Source organism: Myotis lucifugus, unplaced genomic scaffold, assembly GCF_000147115.1.
Source record: "Myotis lucifugus unplaced genomic scaffold, Myoluc2.0 scaffold_166, whole genome shotgun sequence".
In the NCBI taxonomy this organism is placed as follows: Eukaryota; Metazoa; Chordata; class Mammalia; order Chiroptera; family Vespertilionidae; genus Myotis; species Myotis lucifugus.
Window position 1 is genome coordinate 315283 of NW_005871214.1, and position 25459 is coordinate 340741.

Here is a 25459-nt window from a genome sequence, read left to right on the forward strand (position 1 = left end):
GGCAGGGAGAACAAAGGGTAAAATATTTAACTGTAGCAGTGTTTGACTATATATTCTGCACAGTGAGAAAACATGTAGTAATTTTCAAGTTCCACCATTTCTTACTTCTTTTCAGTCAGGTCAAGTTTCTAAACTTTCTAAATCTCCATTTTCTTGCTAATGAAAAGAAAATAGCATTCCACTGACTCTCCTATCTACCTACTCCAGGACTTCTGTGAGGAACAAATGAGATGAGGCATGGGAAAACGCTTCACAAACATTTGGTTGAACTGTAAAATGTTTGCACCTGGCTATAAAGCAATTCATGTTCCTGGGCTGAAGAAACTCCAAGGAGGCTAGTCACTAGGGAGAGGAAGCCAGCCATTTCTATGTGACATCATTACCCAGTGCCAACAGTGACTGTTTCCAGGCTGGGCTGGGCTGTGGGCCGCATTTTGCGCCATGGCAGCGTCAGCTGCGATTTGGTGGGCTGTCGCTCTGGGGTGGTGGTGGGGCCTGTGTTCTACTTGGGGGAAGCTGAGCGTTGGTTTGTCAGTGCCAGGTCCGTAGTGCCGTTTATTTTTAAATGACCAGTGCACGTCATGGCATCTCCTGCATTGAGCATCTGTCCCCTGGTGGTCAGTGAGCATCATTGCTACTGGTCAGAGGGAAGGACGGACACTTAGCCTTTTATATATATATAGAGAGATATATCTCCTTTCTTCTTTTTCCTATCAAGAGAGTTGGGGTCTCTCTCTCTCTCTCTCCCTCTCTCTCTCTCTCTCTCTCTCTCCCCTTCCATCCTCCCCCCCCTCTCTCTCTCTCACACACACACACACAAACACCTCTTCTCTAAGAGCATCCAGTTTTCTCATGTTACATGCATACACTGATCCAGTGGAACAGGACTCTAGGCAGATCCTGCTTTTAAACAGCACCTCTCTTGGGGAGTAAGGTGTTGTTACCTAGTCATGGATTCCAGGGACAAAGTATATCCTCTATTAGTCTTCATCCCTAGAATATAAGGATCTTGTTTCTGAGACTTGATATTGAAACAAGAAAAAAGCAGAAATTTGAAAAATAATAGAGGAGGATTGTTGTCTGTACCCAAGAAAGGATCCTGATGGATCCTTGTGGAAAAAGTACAAGGATTTGAGCCCGAAAGAACTTCGTCCTTGAAAAAGCACAGAGACAGTTTACGTAATTTTCTCTTTCCATAGATTTGATAGACATCGCTCAGGGGTAGACTTGCATTCTTCCTTCTGAATCACTGATTAACTCATTGAGGAAGATACACTCACCCTTCATTCCTCTTCTATCACAATGTAATTTCCATAACTGAATTTCTGTGATTCTCACATATACCATTAAAATACTTCTTACATTTTTCCCTTAATAAAGGATAACATTTAAATGGTATTAGCATGAAATCTGGCTAATCAGGAGCTTCTTGTCAAGTTAATACAGCACTGCCTTTCTTTGAGATGAGGGGCCTCCCTGTCCTCAGAGGGGAAGCAAAGCACATGTACATATCAAAGCAAGTTTAGGGTCCTTAAAAAAAGAAGTAGGAGAACATGCAAAGGCTCAATACAATCCAAAACCATTTTAGTGTGGCTCTTTCTTGAATACGTCATATATCTTTCAATAGTAGATTATTGATTTTAAGAACCATGAAAAGAAAAAAAATGCATTAAATCTTCTGAAGTCACCATTTTTGGTTACTTCATTTAAAGGTCGTTGGTGCCCTTTTACAAAGAAAGAGAAAAATGTGAACAATTTTTAATGGGCCAAATGGGTCATTCTGTGGGCTGATTCATCTCAACCTAAAACTGCTTCACTTGGTGCTCTTTTTCTCTGTGTTTTGAGCTAATTGCAGGGTTTGTGAAAGTAACCAGATGTTGGCTGTGAAAGTGGAACTAAGTGCCTCCGTCAATGGAATAGAAATTCTCTTCCCCATTTCATAGGCAATGGTCTTCACTGTTCACGACATGGTGACAGATGGGAAAGCTGAGGCAGTGATAATTTCACAGAGGAAAGCTATGATGGATGTACTAGCTCCTTGTTACAGTGAAAGCAAATAAAATGTGTTTTTTCAAATGATGTGTAGATCCTTTGAAAGCCATGCGTCGATTAATCTATATTCCTGACCTCCTTCCATAGCTTCCCTACTACTGTAAGCGCTAACACTTGGATATCAGTTGAAATTTTGGAAATGACTTGAGGACCCACATATATAAATAGGCACAATGTGAAATAACTTCTTTTACTGTGTACATTACTATGCTTCAGGCTAGTTTATAATGTGGTAGGGTCCAAAATAACTCTTATGACCTTTTGTAGATACTTCAGGGTTTGTGTATAGGTTGGCATGAAGATTTATTTTTGTATCCAGAAAAATCCACTGAGTTCTAGATGGCCTTGGACCGAGTTCTAGATTACCCTGGAACATTTCTTTTTGCAAAACTGGAATTCAATCTGTGGTTACTGGTGAAATTGCTAAATAGCATGTTTGGCTGATGTACACTACTCTTAAGAAGGTTTTACTATGTTAACGGGTAGGAAGTGAATGAAGCATAAAAGTCAGTTAGGATGATTTGTAATCTGCTACATACTAAATCCCAGTAATACTAGCTTGTCTGTTACAATGTCAGCATGAGTATTCACTGCTATAAAACACAGTGATCTATGGTAACCACAGGGACCAAAATGTTTCCTGTAATACCAAAACATGTGTCAACCTAAGAACACATTATTTTCCTCATAACAAGGGGAAGAGACGTAAGATAGTGGTGATCAAAAAGATGATTTAGTCTAGACTTCTATATCCTGTTAGGGCTGCACCTAACCCTGTTGACAAGATACCCATTCCTGCCAAAAAATTACAAAAGCTACTGTGCGCTGGCTATGGGTTTGAAGTACAAGTTGTTTGTGATGGACTTGAAGTGAATTCTTGAGGAGCTTCCCATTAAAAATGGGAAAAGAATGGGTTATATATTTAATGGGTGTTGGAAAGGTCTGGATGTATTTATTATCTCAGGATGACAAGGATGAAAATTTCCTTGGTCTTCAAATACATTAAGACTCATTATTCTGTGCATGATAATGAGGATTTCACTATCCTTGCTGAACTTGAGTGAGAGGAAGTGGCTTTGATCTGCCACCTGATTAATTTCACCTAAAAGGGAGGCTGGTATAGAGAGTTATTAGGAGGGTAAATGAATGAAAAGAATAGTGTAAAACCTCTACAGCAAAGTTTGTGCCTAATGTTGACACTTAAGATTGAATATTCACTCTGTCTCTTTTGAAAATTTTGGTTAAAACCTGTTTATTATTGAATATTCTTAAGGCTCTTATTTACCATCTTGAACTATTGCAAGTGTCATATGATATTCATTTTAGTTGAGAAAACAAGCATTTAGGGCTCATAGAACAAGCTAATCCAATATGATCAGAGGGGAGAGAGAACATAGCCATTCTTCTCCTAACAACTCTTACTTTGACAAGTATAAAGTGCCCCATTATTAATATATATGAACATGTTCATTGAATTTCTTGCAAGCATGCCAGCTGAAAATTAGTACACTTTCTAGAGAATGAATGGCTGCAATTTATAACCATCACTTATAATTCTTAAGAGGCTTATATCTGATATACATTAAGGAGATTACTGACTTACTGTTTTTTCCCTTAATTTATCTCATTATTTGAAAAAAAATTGAACAGTACATACTTTAAGGATTTAAATTTTTCTTTTCTTGCCTGTAGTATATGACATCTGAAAAACAGATATCAAATAGAAATCTTTAATATAATTGGGGAAACAACTTTTTGCCTGGTTAAATTATTCAGAATTCATAAGTTTGAAATTTGATTGGAAGCAAAACCTTTTGGAATTTTTTTTCCTAAAAAAATAAAATTGTTTTATATGTTTTAAACAAAGGCAGTACAATATTTCAGAATGCATGTTCATGATGCTTAGGATATATCCTTTTAGGATGGGGGAGGGTTAAACTCAACATAAAAAATTATCCTGACACTTCACACAGGCTTCTAACTTTAGTGTAGTGCAGTGGTTAAGACTGTGAGATGCTTGGATGTCATTCATTCATTCATTCAATTAAGCAGTCACTTATTCAGTAGGCATTGCTGGGTTGTAGCCTCATTCCCAGCAATTGGGGACATAAAAGTAAATAAGACAGAAAGAACCTTGCCTTCATGAAGCGTACATTCTATGGAGAGATAAGCAATGGGCAATTAAACAAACAACATAATGACTACAGAGGGAATAATCAGGTTTTGAAAGGGAGCCAATTTAATCAGGGTGGTCTGGCCTCATTGAGGAGGTGACATTTGAACTAGGTAGATTTGAATATCCATTCTGACATGAAGCAGGGGGTCCCGCGGGGGTGAGGCCGAACGGAGTCCTTAGGAAGCATGCCCGACTCTGGGGACGGTTCAGTGACGCAGATCCAAGTTTATTGTGTGAGTGCAGCAACATATATAACATTCCAGACCAATCAGAAGTTTACAACATCCATAGGGCAACCAATAGTAGGAAAGATCAGGGTACTATGTAGGGGCTCTAGGGGTCTTCTCAGGCGGGCGATGCCACTTCCTGGTGTGCCGAGGAAGCTTGTGCAGGCGGAGTGTGCTCACGCCATTGCATCTGCCGCAGCACTGAGGTAAATCTCCTGAGCTCTTCCCACACTGACACTTAGCCATGTGATGTTGGACAGGTTACTTCTCTGAGTTTCAGTTTTCTCGCCTACGAAATGAAGATACTATTACCTGGAGATAATGTTAGGCTCAAGAAAGATAGCAGTGGTAACACAGGGCTCAACACATATTAAATAACTAGCTAATTACTATTTTATTAAGAAACTGTAAATATTGCTGCAAAAGGATCAGGAAGCAGTTTTGTTCCTTATGGTGCATTCTGCTTTGGCCGCACAGATCATTGTTTCTCTGTTGTTGGCAAGTAGAATCACATTCTAAGTCCTCATTTACTAATTTGCTTTAAAAAAGCTGGAGAGGCTCCAAAGGAAGGCTTGGTTTCTCACTAGCAAGAGTGCTTATCAATTGGTTGTTCAGATAAGGTTGCCTGAATCCCCGTTACGCAATTTCTGCCTCTTCCATAATTTACACGCTGTCTCTTTCAGGAACCAGGTTCTAGTCCAAGTTGAAACTTTTTGGACTCTGAGAAATTGAATTTTAGGCGACTTTCCATCTTTTTCTCCTTTTCCCCAAATGTGAGGTCAAAGCATGAAGAACAGAAGGGTTTGCAGAAGGGAAACAGATGTTTCTGTTCATTTCACAATAGTAGAGTTGGATGGAGATGGAAGAACTATAACAGCGTCCAAGACAGAACCCCCCCAAACTACCCCAAGGATTTCAGGCTCCTTCCTGTTTTTTAAGACTCCTTTGCTCCAGAGGGTAGGTGTTCTCCGATTTCCCTCAGTGACCCTTCTGAAGATCTGACAGTCTTGCTGATTATTGTTTTACAGGCAGCAGGCTCAGCCAACAGCCACTCATACTAGTACTTATAAAGCTTTGCTAATCAGGACTGCGGCTTTTCTCCCAGCAGCTCATGCTTGGTGCACCCAAGGTAGCCTGGTTAGTCTCCCTCCTGCTTGGTGCACCCAAGGTAGCCTGGTTAGTCTCCCTCCTGCTTGGTGCACCCAAGGTAGCCTGGTTAGTCTCCCTCCTGCTTGGTGTACCCAAGGTAGCCTGGTTAGTCTCCCTCCTGCTTGGTGTACCCAAGGTAGCCTGGTTAGTCTCCCTCCTGCCCTGGTTTATAGTCCCCACTTATCTCTGTTCTGAGTCTCAGAGGCTTTCCCAGCCTCCCACCAGCCTTCTCCCAACACTTTCTAGTTCTCAGCCTTGTATGTTCTCTTTCATTCTGGGTCTCTGTGTCCCAGCCATGGGTACAGATCTTTTGGGCAAGCACTCTGGTTTTAGGAATTTCCTAGCTGTTTTTGAGCAGCTCTGAAGGCCTCTTCTGGTTTTATACATTTTCTCCTGTTAGAAACTATCAAGTCAAGAAATTATATATATAATTACATGTTATATTTATTTATAGAAGTAAATATAAAATTTGTTGTTTTATATATACGCATTATTCATATATAAAATTATATATGTATAATTTGTATATGTTAAATGGCTTTTTTACTGATTGATGGTTGATTATAGAATTGTTCCTCTTAACTTGATTTATAGGCACCTTTATAGTATAAAGAAGGGTTTTTTGAACTTGCTAAATTACATTAGATCAAACTATGAACTTACAATCTCCAAATGGTTTTGAACTCTAACATGGGAGTTTCGTAGGGTTCATCTGATCAGGAATGCCAAAGGTGCTTATAGAAGTTTATATTTGCAGCTTTATTTCTTAGTGGGTCTGGTGTAGCAGCCCTGGATGACCAAAGACTGCATTTTTAACAAGCAGGTTTTTCTGATGACCAGGCAAACTTAAGAAATACAGGCGTGTCATTTGTAGTTGAGTAAACACCTGACTAAATGTGATGCTTAGGGCAGTTTATATTGTTATGTGGGTCTAGTGTATTTAATGTAAAATCTATTAAAACTGGTTTGCTCTTTCTTTGGGCCTATAGCTCACCTCTCTTACAATTATGTGTGGCCGAGGGTCTAACTTCTCTCCAATGAAATGTGAACAGAACTGGTGTGTAAGCAGCTTGTGGACCTGGCCCACCCATTACTCCTTGCCTTCACTCCTTCATATCCTTTCATCTCTCACTGTCTAGATACAGAGCACTACCAAGTCCTAGGCAACAGCAGAGCCATAAGACGGAAAGAAGTCCATCCATGAATGACCACATGGAATGAACCATCTCACCAATGTGAATACTTGCTCAGGTCTGTGATCTGAGCAAGAAATATAATTCTAATAGTTTAAATCACTGTATATTAGAGCCTATTTGTTGTAGCATCCTATCCTATCTTGTGTGCTGCCCTCATTAAAAAAAAAACCCACTTAAAAAGTGTTGGCTTAGCCATTAAGTGGCAGGTGATAAAAAAGAAAAACACAGAACAGGCTGGAAAGTTAAAGATCTATGTTCTTCTGTGGAAAAATATTTTACAAGGCTGTTGTCTGTGAAACATGGAAGATAAACCTAGTTCCTGCAGAGTTTATAACACTCAAAGGAAAGGTTGGGAAGGGCCAGAATTCTTACTGTGTTTAGCAAGGTGTTACAAGGAAGAAAAGAGCTGAATTTGTTGTTTTTAAAGCAGAGATAAATAGAACACATATTAACGGCCTTATACAATTGGAAAATTGATTATTTTTAAAAGATATTTATTTATTGTCCTGACTGGTGTGCTCGTGGTTAGAGCATAATCCCGAGTATCAAAGGGTTGAGGGTTTGATTCATGGTCAAGGGCACGTGCCTGGATTGTGGGTTTGCTCCCCCCTCCCCTCCTCACAACCTTGGCACATTGGGACGATGCTTTGACCAACTGAGCTACCTGGCGAGGGAAAATTGATTATTTTGGGATTCCACAAATAAAAGATACAATTAAAAAAAGGTCTGAGCAAAAAAAAAAAAAGGATTTGAGCAACAATATTCATTTCTCCATTTAAATAGGAGAATCATCTCTGATAAGACCCAGCAAGTATTGCCCTTCTATCTAAGCCTACTGCTTCATAGGGCCTCCAGGTAGCCAAGGTTAATTTGAGAGCAAAAGGCATTGGTTAGAGGAAGCAGACAAATAACACATGTTTAAGAAATTATGTCTAGAAAAGACACTTCAGTCTTAGATGTGGTTGCTGACACATGGAACTTACCAGAAGCCCAGTAAATTTTGGAGAGAGTTGTATTTCCAAAGAAACGTCAAGCTTGGATTAAATATGCTATGACTACAAAAAAAAACCACTTGAGCCCCCAAACTGCACAAGTAAGAAACAGGCTATGAAGTTGTGCAGCCCCCAAGGAAAACATACCCTCTAAGGTCCAATTCAGATGTGAGTCCTACAGGATAATGGATGAGGAAGAAAAACCTCCTGAAGAGCCTCGCCAGAGAACGTCAAGAATAATGGATGAAGGAATGCCTCTCAGAGAACAGCATTAGGATCAATTCCCCCCACTTCCAGGGAATTGTGTTTGCCTTCAGGGGTCTGTTATTGCTGTGTGTCACCCATTCTTCCCTTTTCTGAAAGGGGGCTGGAATATTTTGGTTATCCCATCCCCACCTGTCATTGTCCAGGGGGTGAATGCACATATAGGACAGATAATTAGTCTTCCATTGGACCACAGGAGCCACATCTCCATCAGATGGAAAGGACAGTGTGCCACCTGCAGACGCTGGACTTTGACCTGCTTCAGTGACAGGATGGGACCCCGGGTGGTTCCTCTTAGGAAAAGGGTGAGTTTGTTTTGCCTGTGGGAAAAGTGTGCAAGGGTATTTGGTGACTGGAGAGTCTGATGCAGGCAGAGATGGCTAGTTTCCACCAAAATCCACTCTTCCCTCTTTTGGCCACGTAGGTGGGCTTCATTTCCCAGCCTCGCTTAGAGGGAGGTGTGGCCTTGTCACTAAGTTATCCCCTCCGGAGTGCTACTAAAATGATGCCTGTCACTTCCAGACCTGGCCCATAAAACTTTCTATTCAAATTTCTCCATGTTCTTTCTCATTAGGCTGCTTGGGTGCAGATAACTGGAGATCCTAGGGTCACAAGATGCAAGGAGCCCAAGTCCCTAGATCACCACATGGAAGAAAGCAGCCCCACTGACTTGAATGCCCGCCCAAGACCATAACATTAGCAAGGGACACCCTTAACTGCGGTGTGAATCCCTTACATGTTTGGGTCTGTTTGTGATAGCAGGCTAGCTAACATTGGCTTTTTGATTAATGTTATTAGCTTAAACCGATACACTGCTTACTTGTTTGTTTACTGTTTCATGGCCTTCACTCCTTCCTTTGCAAGGTATCTGACCTTGGGCAAATTGGTAAATATCTTTGTGCCTTGATTTCCTCATTAGTAAAATTGGGAAAATAGTAGCACCTCATAGAGCAGTGATGGTGAACCTATGACACGCGTGACAGAGGTGACACGCAAACTCATTTTTTTGGTTGATTTTTCTTTGTTAAATGGCATTTAAATATATAAAATAAATATCAAAAATATAAATCTTTGTTTTACTATGGTTGCAAATATCAAAAAATTTCTATATGTGACACGGCACCAGAGTTAAGTTAGGGTTTTTCAAAATGCTGACACGCCGAGCTCAAAAGGTTCGCCATCACTGTCATAGGGTCATCGTGAGGAGGAAACCATCGATGTATGAAAATACAAGTGGGACTGAAGGACTATAGGAGTGTACAGTTGTCGTTATTGCTATTAACACACACATTCTTGTGGTGTTTGGGTTTCATAATTAATACTACTACATACTGAGGTTGGGAATGATGAACACCCTGAATGAAAGCTGTATTGTGAACCAAGACGAAATGCTGAGTGAATACGCATGAATCAGCTCTTTTTGTTTCGTGAACATTGGGCAAACCCAAAAGTTCAGAGTATCAGGAACGATGCCAGGCTCTCCATGACTCACAGACGGTCCCTACTGAATTCATGATGGGATTTATCCTGACTGCGCTACACCCGGAAAATTAACTATTTGGATTCTGCTAACGTACCCAAGGGGTGGCGTGGATTTTTTGTTTGTGGGAAAGTAAGTTTTCTGCCTGATCAGAACCTGTATCCTCACACAGTGGGCAGGGCCTCCATAGACCTTTGTGATCATGTGCTCATGATCGATGAGAGAGACAGTCTCTGTTTTCTTCCCTGTCCTTTCCCGAGAGGCCTTGTGTTGTCCACCTTTACCTACATTTGTAGGACAGGCCGACTATCCAAACACATAGACATCCATTGTACCGAGCCTAGTTCGCTATTTGACTCACAAAAAGAGAGAGTGAGAGATGGCAGATTTTGGGAAAGCCATCCCAGAGATAGAATACTGTTTACCTGAAGCCCAACCTCAACGGGCAGTTAAGTAGTAAAATTTATGACGCATTTCCTAGCTGGTCAGCGAAGGGAGCCAGGCTCTGCGGAACTAGAAGCCTCAGTTGCTGGGAGCCTGTCCGCTGCAGCCTGAATTGGTTACAATCCTTGATTTGTGGGCAGCTAACACTGGGAGGTAGGCAGGTTCTGCAGGCGCAGTTTCTAAACCTGGGAGCATGGCTTTTCCTGGGTCACTCTGGTCATAGATACTTAATTTTCTTTCTTCTTCTTCTTCTTTTTTACTCCTGAGAGAAGCAGTTCACAACTTACCACCTCTGCACTATACTTTTGCTTTCTGAGTGTAATTTCTACCCCTGGAGCCTCTGACCCTGATGGGTCTCATAGGCATCGCAGTGTAGACTGTGGAAGGAACTAGCCATATAATTCCTGTCACTATGCCTTTGGTGTAGCCTCCAAGAGTCCAGAAAAAGCATTAGACATACATCACAGTGCCGCAAAAAAGAGATATTGGGGGTTTGGATACCTACGAGACAGGGTTTTGAGCATCATTACATTTAGAAGGAATAGAGTGAATGATTCCACTGGCCCATTCTTGTCTCCCCTTTCACTAATTTCTTTTAGATTTGTGTCTAAAGTTAAAATCCTGGTGATTTATTTTAATGTCCCATGAGAGTTGTTTAGGTTTCCTTTTGGCTTACAAAACATGACCCATTCTCCAGAGACTCTCAGGTGTCTTTAGAAGGAACAAAAGAGAAACGACTGAGTAAATGTTCTCTAATGGGCAGAACTGTATCACAGTCCTGTATAGGCCTGGAGCTTTTAAAATTTTCACTTTTTATTCTCTTATGTTCCCTCCTGCAAATTGGATCCACCTCTGCTTTGGCCATTAACGTTATGATTGAATCTGCCTTGAACCCATCACCATTTAATTAGGTGGAAAAAGTTAGAACTGACTTTCAGATCTCTGTGAAAACTTCCTTTTACATATCACTCAGTTGATAGAGCAACTAGATTCCTCCCCTTTTCCATGAATTGTGTTAACTTCCTGCATAGGCAGCCTGAGTTTGCAAATAGTGGCTTAAAATGAGTTTCCAAACACAGGTGGTTTTCGACAAGCTCTAGGAAGGATGGGTGATAGAAGAAAGAGCCACAAACAAAATCAACTCTGACTCTGAGTGATGGAAATGGTACATGAGGTACATCTTTTCCAGATTTCAGCTGAATGGGCTTATTTCACACACCCACACACATAAACATACAAACCACGGTCACAGTCTAACTCAACATGCACTCTGACTAAGCTCAAAATGAACGTGCTATCCTTTTGTCATGTCTTGTGAAATATTGTTTGCTAGTACTTTCTCAGGGATGGATCTGCTACAAAACTCAAAGCTATAGACAGGATAAAGATAGAATGGGAGAAGAAATGTGGTTGTTCATGGTAAGCTGTGAAAGCTCTGGTTGTTAGGGCATGTTGAGCCATCCTGAGGGGAGTGGGGATCAGGGCCCAGAGATATTTCTTAGGTACACCTATCAAAGGCATGAGTGACCCTTTCTACCATCATTCTACTGCCCCCAAATTTTAGTCCTAGCGGGGAGAAGTAGTCAGGTTTGAGATATATTTTGAATGTTAAGGTATTGGCAGAGGTTGGATGGAGAGGAAGGAAGGCATGGTCAAAGGAAGAAAGAATTTAAGGAGAGTACCAGCTTTTTTGTTCTGAGCAACTGGGTTCATGTATTTCTATGGGGAAGCCTGCGGGGGAAGTAGATTGGGGGAAACAAAAAAGTTCCGTTTGGGTCAGGTTAAGTTTGAGATGCCTGTTAGATATCCAAGTGGACAGTTGGATATCTGAGTCTGAGTCTCAGGAGGTTATTGGGGGCGAAGTACATATTTGGGAGTCATCTGTGTCTAAGTAATATTTAAAGCCACAACACAAGATACAATCAGCCAGGGCATGAGTGTAAATAAAGAGGGCCAAGGACTGAGCTCGGAGGTATGCCGGCACTTAGTGGCTGGGAAGAGATGGAGGAAGCAGCAGAGGAGATGGAGAGAGATCTGCCAGTGAGGGCAGTAAAGACCAGGAGAATGTGGTGTCTCTGAAACCAAGTAAAGAAAGTGTTTCAAGGAGAGTAACAAACTGTAAGAAAAGACTCCAAGAGACCAAGTAAGAGGAGGACTGAGCACTGAACACTGATTTGGCAAGACATGACCCTTTCGAGCTCACAGCACAGTGAGATTGGGAACCTAAGGAAACGGATAAATTGTTATCCAGTGGTGGAAGTTGTGCTCTAGAATAACACATTTCTGGAGATGGGTTGAAGATGGAGCAAGGAGCTCCCTTTGGAGAGTTAAGGAAAGCGATGTGGAGGACTTTTGGATTCTGGTACATGGGAAAAAGGGGAAATTATTAAGTCTCATAAAATTGAAAATTTTTTTCTAGTTGGTTATTGATTTTTCTATAATCACTCATGCACAACTGATATTACCTCTCCCAAGTGAATATCCCACTATTATAACTCCGTGTGTATATATTTATCAATTATCAATACTCATGATAACTATAAGGCCAGTACACATACTCCATCACACCCTACTCCATTTGGAGGCTACTCTTGGAATTATATTTTTCTTTGTTATAGTCTTTATCTTTTAGTGATATTTTAATTCCCTTTTAAAGGTGTGTGTAAGTGAAGAAACCCTATTTTAATTATAATAGCTATGATGTACCTACCACCTACCACTGTAAGGCACTGTTCTAAGAACTATATGTATTAATTTATTCCCCCCCCCAAAAAAATCCTAATACCTCTGTTATGTCTTTTATTCCTTCTGTGATAATTGAGGCACAGAGAGGTTGAGTAACTTGCTCAAGGCCACACAATAATGGCAGAGCCAGTATAAGAACCAGGCTGTCTGGCTTCAGAGCTTACCATTTTGAGTGGTATGCTGTACTTCCATCCTTACTATTATATCTCTACCTTCCTGGGGTGGGCATCTATTAGGGAAACCTATTCAAGGGATAGGCTGTCCTTGACTTGAACTACAATTTTCTAAAGATTCAGTAAATCAGTTGCATGCAGTTTGTCATTTCAGAATAGTCTGGTAGGACACAGGGACTGGATACTGGTTACTCCACATGAAGAAGAGAGCATTATCTAGTTTAGTTTTGTTTTAACAATTGGTTATAGATTCTCATGTGTAAGAATTTAGCTCATAGATTTAGAGGATGGTGTTAAAAGGAGCTAGAGTCTTTGTGATGGAGGAGATCCCTCTATTGATGGAAACGTTCACTTAATTACTATCCTAGATGTATTGGCTCATGTCTTCATTTCCTTTGTAATCTAATTGAAAGCATATGAAAAGATTGCATACTTAAAAAGGTACAAAGTGCCAGGCCAGTGTGGCTCAGTGGTTGAGTGTTGACCTATGAACCAGGAGGTCATGGTTTGATTACTGGTCAGGGCACATGCCTGGGTTGCGGGCTCAATCCCCAATGAGGGGCATGCAGGAGGCAATCAATGATTCTCTCTCATCATTGATCCCTCTCCCCCTCCTCTCTGAAATAATATATATTTTAAGAAAAGGTACAAAGTATAAATTGGAACAACAATGTTTGGCAATGCCTACTATGTGCAAATGATTGCATTGGGTATAGAGGCTATGATTTCTTGAGAGCTAAAATCATTGAGTAGCCAAAATCTTTAAGATGCATTGATGTTCAAATAACAATAAGTATATGCACAATTGAAATATAAAATAATTCGACTCTAGTGGAATTTAGTGGTAGTTCAGCCTTTGATCTCTAATGTTTTTGGTTTTGTTTGTTTTTTATTGGCTGACTTTATCTGTAAAGATGGTGTTATTCTCTTTCTTTCTGACACTACACTGTAATTGCTTCACCCAAGGATGGGGATGGGATACATATGTTTCAAAAACACTTGAAACCTCTTCCTTTAGGAGATTTTGAGTTCCACCTTTGATCGAAATGTTCTTGAAATTAGGTACCAGCCAGTTTTCCTTTTCTGGCAGAAAGAGGATGTGGAATAAGTAACCTTACAACTATCCTAGTAACTTTAAGTCACAGACCCCATAGTTTCATAATTCATTTTTTCCCCTCAAGGTGAAAGCCTACCTGTTCTCCTCTTTATTCTGTTCTCATTAAAATATTCTTCCCTGGGCATAGTCATTATCCTAAATAATAAAAGGCTAATATGCAAATCGACTGAACGGGGGTGGGGGGTGACTAGTCGCTATGATGCGCACTGACCACCAGGGGGCAGATGCTCAATGCAGGAGCTGCCCCCTGGTGGTCAGTGCACTCCCACAGGGGGAGCGCTGCTCAGCCAGAAGTCGGGCTCATGGCCGGCGAGCGCAGTGGTGGTGGTGGGAGCCTCTCTCACCTCTGTGGCAGTTGGACATCCCCCCCCAAGTGCTCCTGGACTGTGAGAGGGCGCAGGCCGGGCCGAGGGGCCCCCCCTCCCCCAAGTGCACGAATTTCATGCACTGGGACTCTAGTATTTTCAGAAAAGCTTAAGGGAGCCCGCATTCAAATTTGCTCTTAATTTCTACAAATACAGAAAACCGGCTGGGAAATGGACACTGTGGCTCTCTCCCTGTCTGGTCTGTAATATTGCCATAAGCCATGTAAGCTGAGGAGGGGCGGGGAGCCTTAGGTGATTGTTTAGCTCTGGAAAGAAGCTACTTCCTGCAGAAAGAGGCTTCCAAACAGCCACATAACAAAGCCAACACTCACACAGGTTTCCTGTGGGCTGCTTCCCCTCTGGGGAGTCTGATCCAGAGCCAAGGGGAAGGAAATGCTCCTCTTACAAAATCTCAAATCTCTGACAACTCACCAAACCGCTCACTATTTTAAAAAGTTATAAAATCGAGGCTGTTGTGAACTTCTGAAGAATTTCAGGAACTTGCTTTTAAGAAATTAAATAAGACTTGTTTGGGAAACTAAGAGAAAAAGAGTAAAATGGAAACATTTAGATAAGAGATCACATTGATAAGCAGTTACACTCCAAACTTTAGAACGCTTACAAATATACATACCTGGAAGGATTAAGTCGTGACTACAGTATGTTAACTATCACGCTTTAAATTATTTTATCCCCAATTTTGTCCTTTGGGGACATACTTTAAAAAGTTTCAGATTTCATTTTATCTTTATTTTTACTTTGTAAAACCTATCAATTAAAAGTGTTTCTTTTCCTTCAAGATACAGATCGCCTAATAGATATTTAAACCCTTTTATTACTCTCCCCCCACCCACAACCCCAAGAAAATCAAAGTATAGTAGTACAGCACCAATTGTTACAGCAACATTAAAATTCTGCTGCTTATTATTCTCAACATTTTCATTTCTGAATGGCCCGTGGTGAATATAGGAAAAGTGGCAAGAACACTTCTTTCAACAGTTGTGTGATTAGTGGTGATTTCTTTTTTTTTTTTTTTTAAAGAATTGCGATGCAATTACACTACATTTTAAAATATTCACAATAAAAAAAAGTTGATGAATCTCAGGCGCATTTCAGGGGATTTCCCCAGTATTATTCATTTGATTTAAGGGGGAGGGGGGAGTGTTACAATACAAATCGATGTACCAATTGTTCTCCTAATAATTCCAGCAAAGTTGTATGTTATGCTAAGGTACCTGGGTCTTGCCAGGCCCGCACCCAATACTGACATGAGAAACCGGCCAGGCCCCTGGGAAGTCGGGGTGCCGCCTCCCGCATCACTCACCGGGCTCCCACGTCTCTTACCTGCATAGTGGTCGAACACGGTGGGCACGTACTCCTCCGGGAAGGCGTCGTTGGCGTAGCTCATCAGCAGGCAGGTTTTCCCCACCGCCCCGTCCCCCACCACCACGCATTTCAGCATCTTCTTCTCCTCGCTGCCCTCGCAGCCGCAGCTGCTGTCACTCTCCTTGCAGTTCATTCTCGCGGCTCCAGCTGCTGCCCCGGAGCCGCCGCTGTGGCTTCTCCCGCTTCTCCCGCAGCCCATGAAGCACCAGGCTTGAGATCACTTTGCTTTACTTTGGGTACCTGGGATCCCACAGACTTGTCGCAGGCAGCTGGCACATGCCCTCTGGCTTACCATGCTGGTAAAGGAAGGTGACACACACTCGGGAGAATCAGGAAAGGGGTCTGTCCCGTTTCCCTAGCACTTTGAGTCCAGAAACCCTCATTTCCACTGAGGACTAGGGGCTTCCTGGCAGTCGGGAAATTTCAACAGCCCGCGGGTTTCACTCTGTTCTCCCCCTCTCCAGCCTGGCTGCAGAGCCGGGATTTTGCTGAATCTTTCCCATTTCCCACTTCACAGCTAACATGGAGGAGAGCTGGGCTTTTTAATGGAGGTTCCCCCTTGCTTCCTCCAGCCTGCCGAGTGTCAGGAAATCATGGGTTTCCTGCTGCATTCCATATTAGGATCCGTGGGCTGGGGAAGGCTGCAACAATGGGAGCTCTGTGTGCGTGTGTTTGTACTTGTGGGGAACGCTGCCAGGACCTGGAGTGGGAAAGCACTAGGGGTCCCACTGCAGACTCAAGCTGTCAGACTTCCTGTTCGTCCGCTGCTGGGGAGGCTGTTTGCCTGTGGCTGGCTGGGAAGAGGCTGATGAAAGGGTGGAAACTGGGGAGTACTGTGGCCACAGAAAACAGGGGAATGGTGTGAGTGAGCAGAGAGAACCACACCAGGCGTTCTAGGATAACATATGACATCATCCCTCTCTGAGTCACCAGTTAAAAGCTCTGTAAATTAAAAATGGACAGTTCTTCACATACTTAAATGAGAAATCTTAAGCATTTCCTCCCTGCAATAAAGAGAAAAAAAAACACCCCCAAAACCCTTCCAGAGTTAGTTACATTGTTTCAAAGGGAAAGGTAGATCATAAGTGTAAGAAGTGCGTTCAGGTTTATAAGTTGCCACCGTTGAGCACAACGCGCAAACAAATGTGTACTCCAGACACAAGCATTTTTATGGTCGTAGCACATAAGAAATCCATCAGATGTGGGGCATTTGCATCTTCTTATTAGTGAATAAACACACATGTGCGTGGCTCACCCTGACTCTTGGAAATGAGTGTGTGGGACGGCTTTATTGATTTGCTTCAGGCCCCCAAATGCTGCTTTTACTTGGAGGGTCCCCTTTTTGATTTAGCCCCATCCCCTTGGGTCAGCCTGGTTCCCGTCAATTACAAAGGAGCCACTGGCAGCTAATTTATTTGTCTGTTGGATCACTCAGAATGAAGCCCCTTTGAAGCTCTGCGTTTGATTAATGTACTTGGTTTTAGAAAAGAAGTGGAACTCGGCAAGTGATTTTGGCAAATGGGTCAAGACCTTTTTTGATGGAGCAACTGTGTTTCTTTGAGATTTTTGAGGGCTGATTTTTAAGTATTCAGAATATCTCATTGATTTGAGGAGGTTTCTGTGTGTGTGTGTGTGTGTGTGTGTGTGTGTGTGTGTAGAGGGTGGGAAAGAAGTCTCTCTCTCTCTCTCTCTCTCTCTCTTTCTCTCTCTCTCTCTCTCTCTCTCTCTCTCTCTCTATATATATATATATACTACTGTGTAATATAGTGCTTAATGTCCCAAAATCTTTCCTATAAAGGGCTGGTGTTTCAGTCAAGTTACGGTGTATCTACTAGGTTATGTTGTCAAGTTACGGTGTATCTACTAGGTTATGTTGCCATGACAAACAGCTCCCAATGCTCCGTGATATAGAATAACACGTGTGTTTCTTGCTTATGCATCTGTAGTGTGTCTTTTTATCACCTTCATTCTGGGATCTAGGCTGGTGGAGCAGCCACATGGAAAATATGGATGGTCATTTCGTGGCAGAGGAAGAAATCAATGTGGGAGGTGGCACTGGCTGTTAGGCTTCCTCCTGGAGACAACACTCGGTTGTCTACTTGTCAGGTGCTGTGCCTATGGATTTACCTGTGTGTAGGCGACTGCCTTTTCCTAAGCTCATGTTAGAAAGTCTTACACCGGCTGACCACCCAACCTGACCCTTCTCAGGGCTTCAAACTGGGCCCACCTCTCTCTCAGTTGCTGGGCTGGCAGCACCCAGGTTCCAGTACGGCTCTATCCTGACTGCAAACCAGAGAGCGTTTGTGGGACTCTTGTCCAGGGCTCACAGGTTGTTTAGAAAACCAGAGGTCACTTAGTTGAGGTGGAGTTAGCAGTGCAAAAGTTGAATGGTTTATGCTTGGTGCCATTCTGAAGCACTTGAAAGCACCCATTACTGCATGTGATCTATATACTTGTGTTTTCATCCAGTCTACCTGAAACATCTGGAATATGGTGTAATGAAATTGCAGTTTGAAAACTTGTATTTTTCTTCTAGAAAATAGGCTCAAGTATGAAAGTGGCAGTCAGATAAATCTGTGCAGGTGAAGGAGTGACTGACAGTGTCGAGAACTCCATCCTGAAGATGAACAACATGTTTGGCAGACCATTGAGGAGTTCTGCCTTTGACCTTGTCCCTGAGACCAGGCAGTGAATGTGACCTGGGGTAAGTACACCGTTCAAATACCATGTGCTCAAACATGGCTGCCCAGACTGAATTCCTCTGTTACAAATAGGCCCCAACCCACTAAACACTTGGTCTGGAAAAAAATTGAGAGGTTGGATCGGGTAACATTTTGCTACATCCATGTATAACCTAAACCTTGTGCCATCAGACACAGATATTCAAGTTCGTGTCCATTGCTATGTGAACTGCAATTTAAGAGACAATTAGGAGACTTGACGCAACCAATTATGGGTCTTTTACCTCTGACTCAGAAGGTTGGTACATCTGCCAGATTGGATCGTATGCAAACATGGGTCAAGGCTGTTGAGGATGTGGGCTATATTTCTCAAACTTGTTTCATCATTCTTACTACCCCCCTCCCCCCATTGAATATGTACAGGGAATAATGTTTGAGACATTCATGTAAAAATGGCAGAAAAGTTAAAATTTTAATAGCCTGCTTATTATATGGACCAATTTGCCCATCTTACCTAATAATAGACAAACATGGTAATTGACCATACCTTTGCTACGCCTCCCATTGGCTAATCAGCGAGATATGCAAATTAACTGCCAACAAAGATGGCGGCAGGCAGCCATGCAGCTGGAATGAGCAGGAGGCTTGCTTGCTCCAGTGATGGAGGAAGCCAAGGTTCCCCGCCTGCCGCACCCTGCTCTAAGCTACACTCAAAGCAACAAAGTTTCAATTAGAGAAGGTAAACAAACCCCAGATACCTGCTTTCAGCCGGCCATGGCCACAGAGCTGGAGCGCAGGAGGCTTTCCCTCCCACCCGCCTGGCTGGCTCTGAGCTCCACTCAGGCAACAAAGTTTCAATTATAGAAGGTAAATAAACCCCAGATACCTGCTTTCAGCCAGCCGTGGCCACTGAGCTGGAGCCTTGGGTTGCTCCTGGCGATGGAGGAAGCCAAGCCCTGGCCGGCTCTGAGCTCCACTCCAGGCTACAAAGTTTCAATTATAGAAGGTAAATAAATCCCAGAAAAAAAAAAAGGAGAGGCTGGGAGCTTCTGTCGCTGGGGAGACTTGGCCAGCCTGAAAATGGCCCTCAGCCCTTCACCCAGACTGGCCAGGCACCCCAGTGGGGACCCCCCACCCTAAAGGTGGTGTGGCCAGCCTGAAAACAGCCATCAGCCCCTCACCCAGGCTGGCCAGGCACCCCAGTGGCACCCAGGTGGGGACCCCCCCCCCGGAAGGGCCAAACCAAGCTGGGCCCCCACCCCATGCCCCAGGCCTCTTTCCTTATATAATTAAAAGGGTTATATGCAAATTGACCCTAAGAGGAAGAAAGACTGGGAATGACTGGTCCCTTTTGACCCCCCCCGACCACCAGGGGGCAGACGCTCAATGCAGGAGCTGCCCCCTGGTGGTCAGTGTGCTCCCACAGGGGGAGCTCTGCTCAGCCACAAGCCAGGCTGACAGCTGCCAGTACAGCGGTGGTGGTGGGAGCCTCTCCTGCCTCCTCAGCAGCACTAAGGATGTCAGACTGCAGCTTAGGCCTGCTCTCCACTGGCAAATGAACATCCCCCGAGGGCTCCCGGGCTGCCAGAGGGATGTCTGACTGCCAGCTTAGGCCCAATCCCTCGGGGAGCAAGCCTAAACCAGCAGGTGGTCATCCCCTGAGGGGTCCCAGACTGTGAGAGGGTACAGGCCAGGCTGAGGGACATCCCCTCCCCCCCCCCGTGCACAAATTTTTGTGCACTGGGCCTCTAGTGTAAGAATAAATCTTTTTAAATATTAAAAGATCCACCTGAAGCAGAGTAACAGAATCTTAAAAAAGAAAAAAAAAAGACAATTCATCATTGTCCTTACAGGTTCACGAGTTTAAAGACTTGTGATTTCTTGCCCTGGCAGAATGGTCAAGAATGTACTTTAATTCCCAAGGTTTCTAGGTATGAACTTAGAAGTGCTGTGAAGACCGTTTGCCACAATGTCCTTTACCAGATGCCTGTCCTTCAGGATCCTGGCCATGTGGAATGATTGGGGAGTGGTTTCATAGCCATTAATTATGTGGTTTACCTCAAGCACCAAGTTTACACAAACTTAGCAGCACACGGTGAAGTCTTGTGGGGCGGGCGGCATTTCCTGCTCATTCTAAGAGGCCTTAATTCCTTGGCTCCCGCTTGTCCTCTGAGCTTTGGCAAATGCCAACAGCACATGAATTTTGCCAAATGCCAACAGAACATGTTTGTATACAATTCTGACTCCTCTGATGGCTCCCGGTTTTGGTGTGACTTTGAAAAAAAAGAGCCCAGACTTCCTCCTCTATTTTTCTTTCTTTTGTATTTGAAATTCAAAGCTACGCAGGGAAATAACGCAATAGGATCAGATACGCTGATTCTGGATTGGCCTCTGCCTAGGAGACTGCTTCAACTCTAATCTGAGGAATGTGCTGTGTTTCCTGGGATTCCGGATGCCCAGCCAGTCAACGTGCGTCACCCCCATTCCAGAGTCAGGCCTCTGGTGGTAGTGGGAGTGATGTGAGGCAGGAGGGGCTGCTAGTTGTAGGAGTTCTGACCTGAATCTCCCACTGGGCCCAAATCTCAGGATCAGTTGGGCAGTGTTCAAACTTAACATACTGTCCTAGGACTAGCCTGGACAGGAACCGCCCTCCCCAGGGGGACTGAGTCATTGCCTTCAGGGAGGGACACTCATTCCTGAACCTCAGATATAATTCTGCAATTGATGCTGGTGTAATATAGCTCCCCTCACAGTTACGTTAGAAAGATCAAATGAGCGTTTTAAGAAGCAGAGGTTCTTCTCTGAGGCAGTAGGGTAAGCCATTAAATCCAGGGTGTTCAGATGCCACCATTCTCTCCTCCGTTACCAGGGTAAATGTCATCACGGCACGGGTTCTAGCTGCATCTGGACATGGCCACCAGATCCTTCTCAAACCTGAGCTCCAGGCGTCTGTCGCAGACTGATTGGCATATAAAGTAAAATCCTCTTCTAACCCTGCTCAACCTGCACCAGCTACAGAAAGTAACTCCTTTTATATAATCAAGGGGGAAGGAGAAAAGGCAGATGCATCTTCTAACATTTAATGAACAACTATTGTATGTTAGACACTGTGCGAAGAAATTTCGTACACTTATTCCATTCAATCCTTTCAGTAATCCGGGTGGCAGGTGTCACGATTTCCATTGTTCTTAAATGGAAACAGTCTCAGGCCCACGTCACAGAGGTGGTAGGTTAAGTGATGAAGCAGGGGTTCAAGTCCAAGTCTGAATCTGAAGGCCATATCACACTTGCTCGTCAAGCCTTTTTGGGATCATTGTTAATAACCACTTGTTTTTATGATTTTAAATGTAGTGTATAGGTTTGGGGAAATGGCTGAAAGTACAGTTTACCATGAATCTATTAATTTCTACAACAGATATTCCTTGAGTACTTACCAAGTACTGGGGATATTGTGGTGAGCAAATCAGATTTAAAAATTATTTTCCCATGGAACGTACATTCTAGTGGGAGAAAGTAAATAATAAATAATGAGCAGAGTAAATATGTAAATTATCTTCATAGTGCTATGGGAAAATAAGAAGACTGTAGCAAGATAAGGATAATTGGCTAGAGAAGAGGGCTGGGTTCTCAGAGACTGGATGTTTAATAGGGGCTGTCTGATATGTGGGGGAAGAGTGTGTTATACAGAGGGACTAGCTAGTTTAAAGGCCCTAATGTGAGAGTATCCATAAAATATTTGAGCTCCAGTGTGCCTTAAACAGAGCGAGCGAGGGATAAAGCAATGCGGGCGGGACACTAGGCTGGGAGCATAGCGCCAGACTGAGGAGTCTTTTAGGGTCATGGGTATGAACTTTGGCCAAGTGTGATGGGGAGCCACTGAAGGGTAGGAGCAGAGGAGTGATATGATATGATCGGGTGTATTTTAAAAGGATCATTCTGGCTTCTCTGAAGATCGTAGACTGGGAGTGAGGGGAGGATGAAAACAAGGAGCTCTGCTGTAATAATCCAAGTGAAATATGGTGGTGGCTTGGACCAGGGAGGAAGTGGAGAGAAGAGGTCATATTCTGGGTATACCAATGGTCTAAAGCAGTGGTTCCCAAACTTATTTGGCCTACCGCCCCTTTCCAGAAAAAATATTACTCAGCCCCTGGAAATTAATTTTTTTAAAATTTTAATAACAGTTACTCATCACCCCCAAATGCACCTGTGGCCATCACTGCCCCCCTGGATCGCTGCAGCGCCCACCGGGGGGCGGTAGCACCCACTTTGGGAATCACTGGTCTAAAGGATAGGATGTAGGTTATGAGAGAGTAAGAGGAGTCATGGATGAATCTGAAAGATTTTTTTTTTCCTGAGCAACTAGAAAGATGGAACTTCCATTAACTGAGGCTGTGAGTAGAGATTTGGGGGTAGGGAAGACCAAGACTTCAGTTTTGGGGATGGTGTGTCTATTAGGCAAACAGGGACATATATGGGCCTGGATTTCAGGAGGGAGCTGGGCTGGAGATGTAGACCTGCTTCCCTGAAAAAAGGAGAAACCTCTTCAGGTAAGAGGAGCAAAGGAGATTGAGGAAGAGCAAGGAGAGTGCCTCCAGGAGGAACCCCATGGAGTGTGGTGTCCAGGAGGCCAAGCAGGGAAGGTGTTTCCTAGAGGCGGTAGTGACCAACAGTGCCGAGCGCTGCTGACGTTCAAGAGGAAGGAGGATTGACAAGTAACTGTAATGGGAAGGTAGTTTGTGATCTTGACAAGAGTGGTTTTGATGGAGTGCGTGGGTACAGAAACCTGACCGGAGAGGTTTAAGAGAGGAATCAGAAAAATTGGAGATATTTTTCTTTTAAAGTCCAGAATAACAGCACAGTTTTGGGCTGATGGGGATGTGCTAATAAAAAGGGAAAAATTGATGTCGGAGATAGGGAGAGAATTGTGGATGAGAGGAAAGGTGTTCACAAGATTTTGCAATGAGGGAAGAGATAAAAGATATTTCTTTATGACCTAATAATGACAGTTTTCTGTCATTGAAACATTCTCAAGTGGTTTGCTCAAGTGGTATATTTTAGTGATATCAGAATCTCAAATAGTCTGATCCATTACTTGAAAGCTGGCATATCAAGATTTTTAATGTTAAGGATAAAATAATGGGATTTGTTATAAAGAGAATGATCTTCAGCAAAAAAGGCTTCATTGCTATGAGTTTAATTTTCCCCTCAGTCCATGATGATGTTCTTCACTGGTTCCAGCAAGAGAAAAAAGATTATGTGCTGTTGGAGTATTTTGAAAATCATATCGAAGTGCCGTAGTAGAACCTGAAGAAATGTTGTCAGACTTGGATGCTGTAAGAGTGGAGTGGGAATTGGTTCAAAGTGCTAACCTTTCTTTCAGCCTTATGTGTGATATGTTCCTTGACTTAGCATCTGACAGAGCTTTGAAAGTGATCTTCAGTGAAAATCATGCCACAAGTTTTGGATCTTCTGCTTAATTCAGTTATGGGGTCTCTGAAAGATCCATCCTAGATTGCCATTCCTGATATCCACATTGTGACTTAGGATTTTAAAGTTTATTGGAAAGAAAATATCAGAAAATAAACCATCTATATGTGGATGGAAACTGATCTAAGTTGACATGGAATTGGATGCTTTGGTGAAAAATTGTGAACAGTATTCTACTCCTCAGTTATACATAACCATTATTGTTTTTATTTTTAAATTATGAATTTGTTATCTAATATTGGGATAAGCCTTTGTTTCTTTTCTTTTTTTAAAAAATATATTTTTTATTGATTTCAGAAAGGAAGGGAGAGGAAGAGAGAGAGGGAGAAAGAGAGAGAGAGAGAGAGAGAGAGAGAGAGAGAGAGAGAGAAACATTAATGATGAGAGAGAATCATTGATTAGCTGCCTCCTGCATGCCCCCCATTGGGGATCGAGCCCACAACCCGGGAATCGAACTGTGACCTCCTGGTTCATAAGTTGATGCTCAACCACTGAGCCATGCTGGCTGGGCTTTCCTTCCTTCCTTCCTTCCTTCCTTCCTTCCTTCCTTCCTTCCTTCCTTCCTTCCTTCCTTCCTTTCTAAAAAAAATTTCTTTATTGATTAAGGTATTACATATGTGTCCTTATCCCCCCATTACCCCCCCATCCCCCCACTCATGCCCTCACCCCCCTGTTGTCTGTGTCCATTGGTTAGGGATATATATATATATATCCCACGTTCAAAGACTGCTAAATTACATTGTTTACCGATATCTTCAGAAAAAAATCACTTCTACTGTTGTAGGAAACAACCTGCTTTCCCTATTTATAATGACTGGCCCTCTAGCAACTTCATCATGAAATTATAGCTAATTTGCCTACAGACGTCAGGTGGTCATAATAATCTGGCCACTCAGTGTATATGCATGCATACAAGTCCTTTGGTTGATCTCTCCCTTTTACCCCCATCCTGCCCTACCTTCCCTCTGAGGTTTAACGGTCTGATCAATGCTTCTCTGTCTCTGGACCTGTTTTTGTTCATCAGTTTATGTTGTTCATTATATTCCATAAATGAGTGAGATCATGTGACATTTATCTTTCTCTGACTGGCTTATTTCACTTAGCATAATGCTCTCCAGTTCCATCCATGCTGTTGCAAAAGGTAAGAACTCCTTCTTTTTTGTTTTGTTATTTTTATTTATTTATTTATTTTTTACATTTATAATTCCGGTTCAATCAATTGGCATTTTTTTAAATCTTTAAATTCTTTATTAGTTAAGGAATTACAAATGTGTCCTCATTTCCCCCCATTAACCCCCATCCTCCCCCCACCCTCACTCATTCTCTCATCCCCCTGTTGTCCATGTCCATTGGTTTGGCTTATATGCATGCATACAAGTCCTTTGGTTGATCTCTTCCCTTTACCCCCACCCTCCCCTACTTTCCTCTGGGGATTAATAGTCTGATCGATGCTTCTCTGTCTTTGGATCTGTCCCTGTTCATCAGTCTATGTTGTTCTCTATATTCCACAAATGAGTGAGATCAT

The 25459-nt window shown here is 42.8% G+C and overlaps 1 protein-coding gene and 1 long non-coding RNA gene across 2 annotated transcripts in view; one reads left to right on the forward strand and one right to left on the reverse strand.

Annotated features, from left to right (window-relative positions):
- The window catches only part of RHOJ (ras homolog family member J), an 81270-nt gene extending 64769 nt beyond the window's left edge, over window positions 1-16501 (reverse strand). Inside the window, exon 1 of the mRNA XM_006096023.3 lies at window positions 15725-16501. Within this exon, the coding sequence (XP_006096085.1) occupies window positions 15725-15965 (241 nt within the window). The 5' untranslated portion in view covers window positions 15966-16501. The remainder of the gene's footprint in view (window positions 1-15724) is intronic.
- Window positions 16502-18331: 1830 nt separating this feature from the next.
- LOC111827446 overlaps window positions 18332-25459 on the forward strand; it is a 17274-nt gene continuing 10146 nt past the window's right edge. The window contains exon 1 of the long non-coding RNA XR_002831027.1: window positions 18332-18470. This is a non-coding gene — a long non-coding RNA (uncharacterized LOC111827446). The remainder of the gene's footprint in view (window positions 18471-25459) is intronic.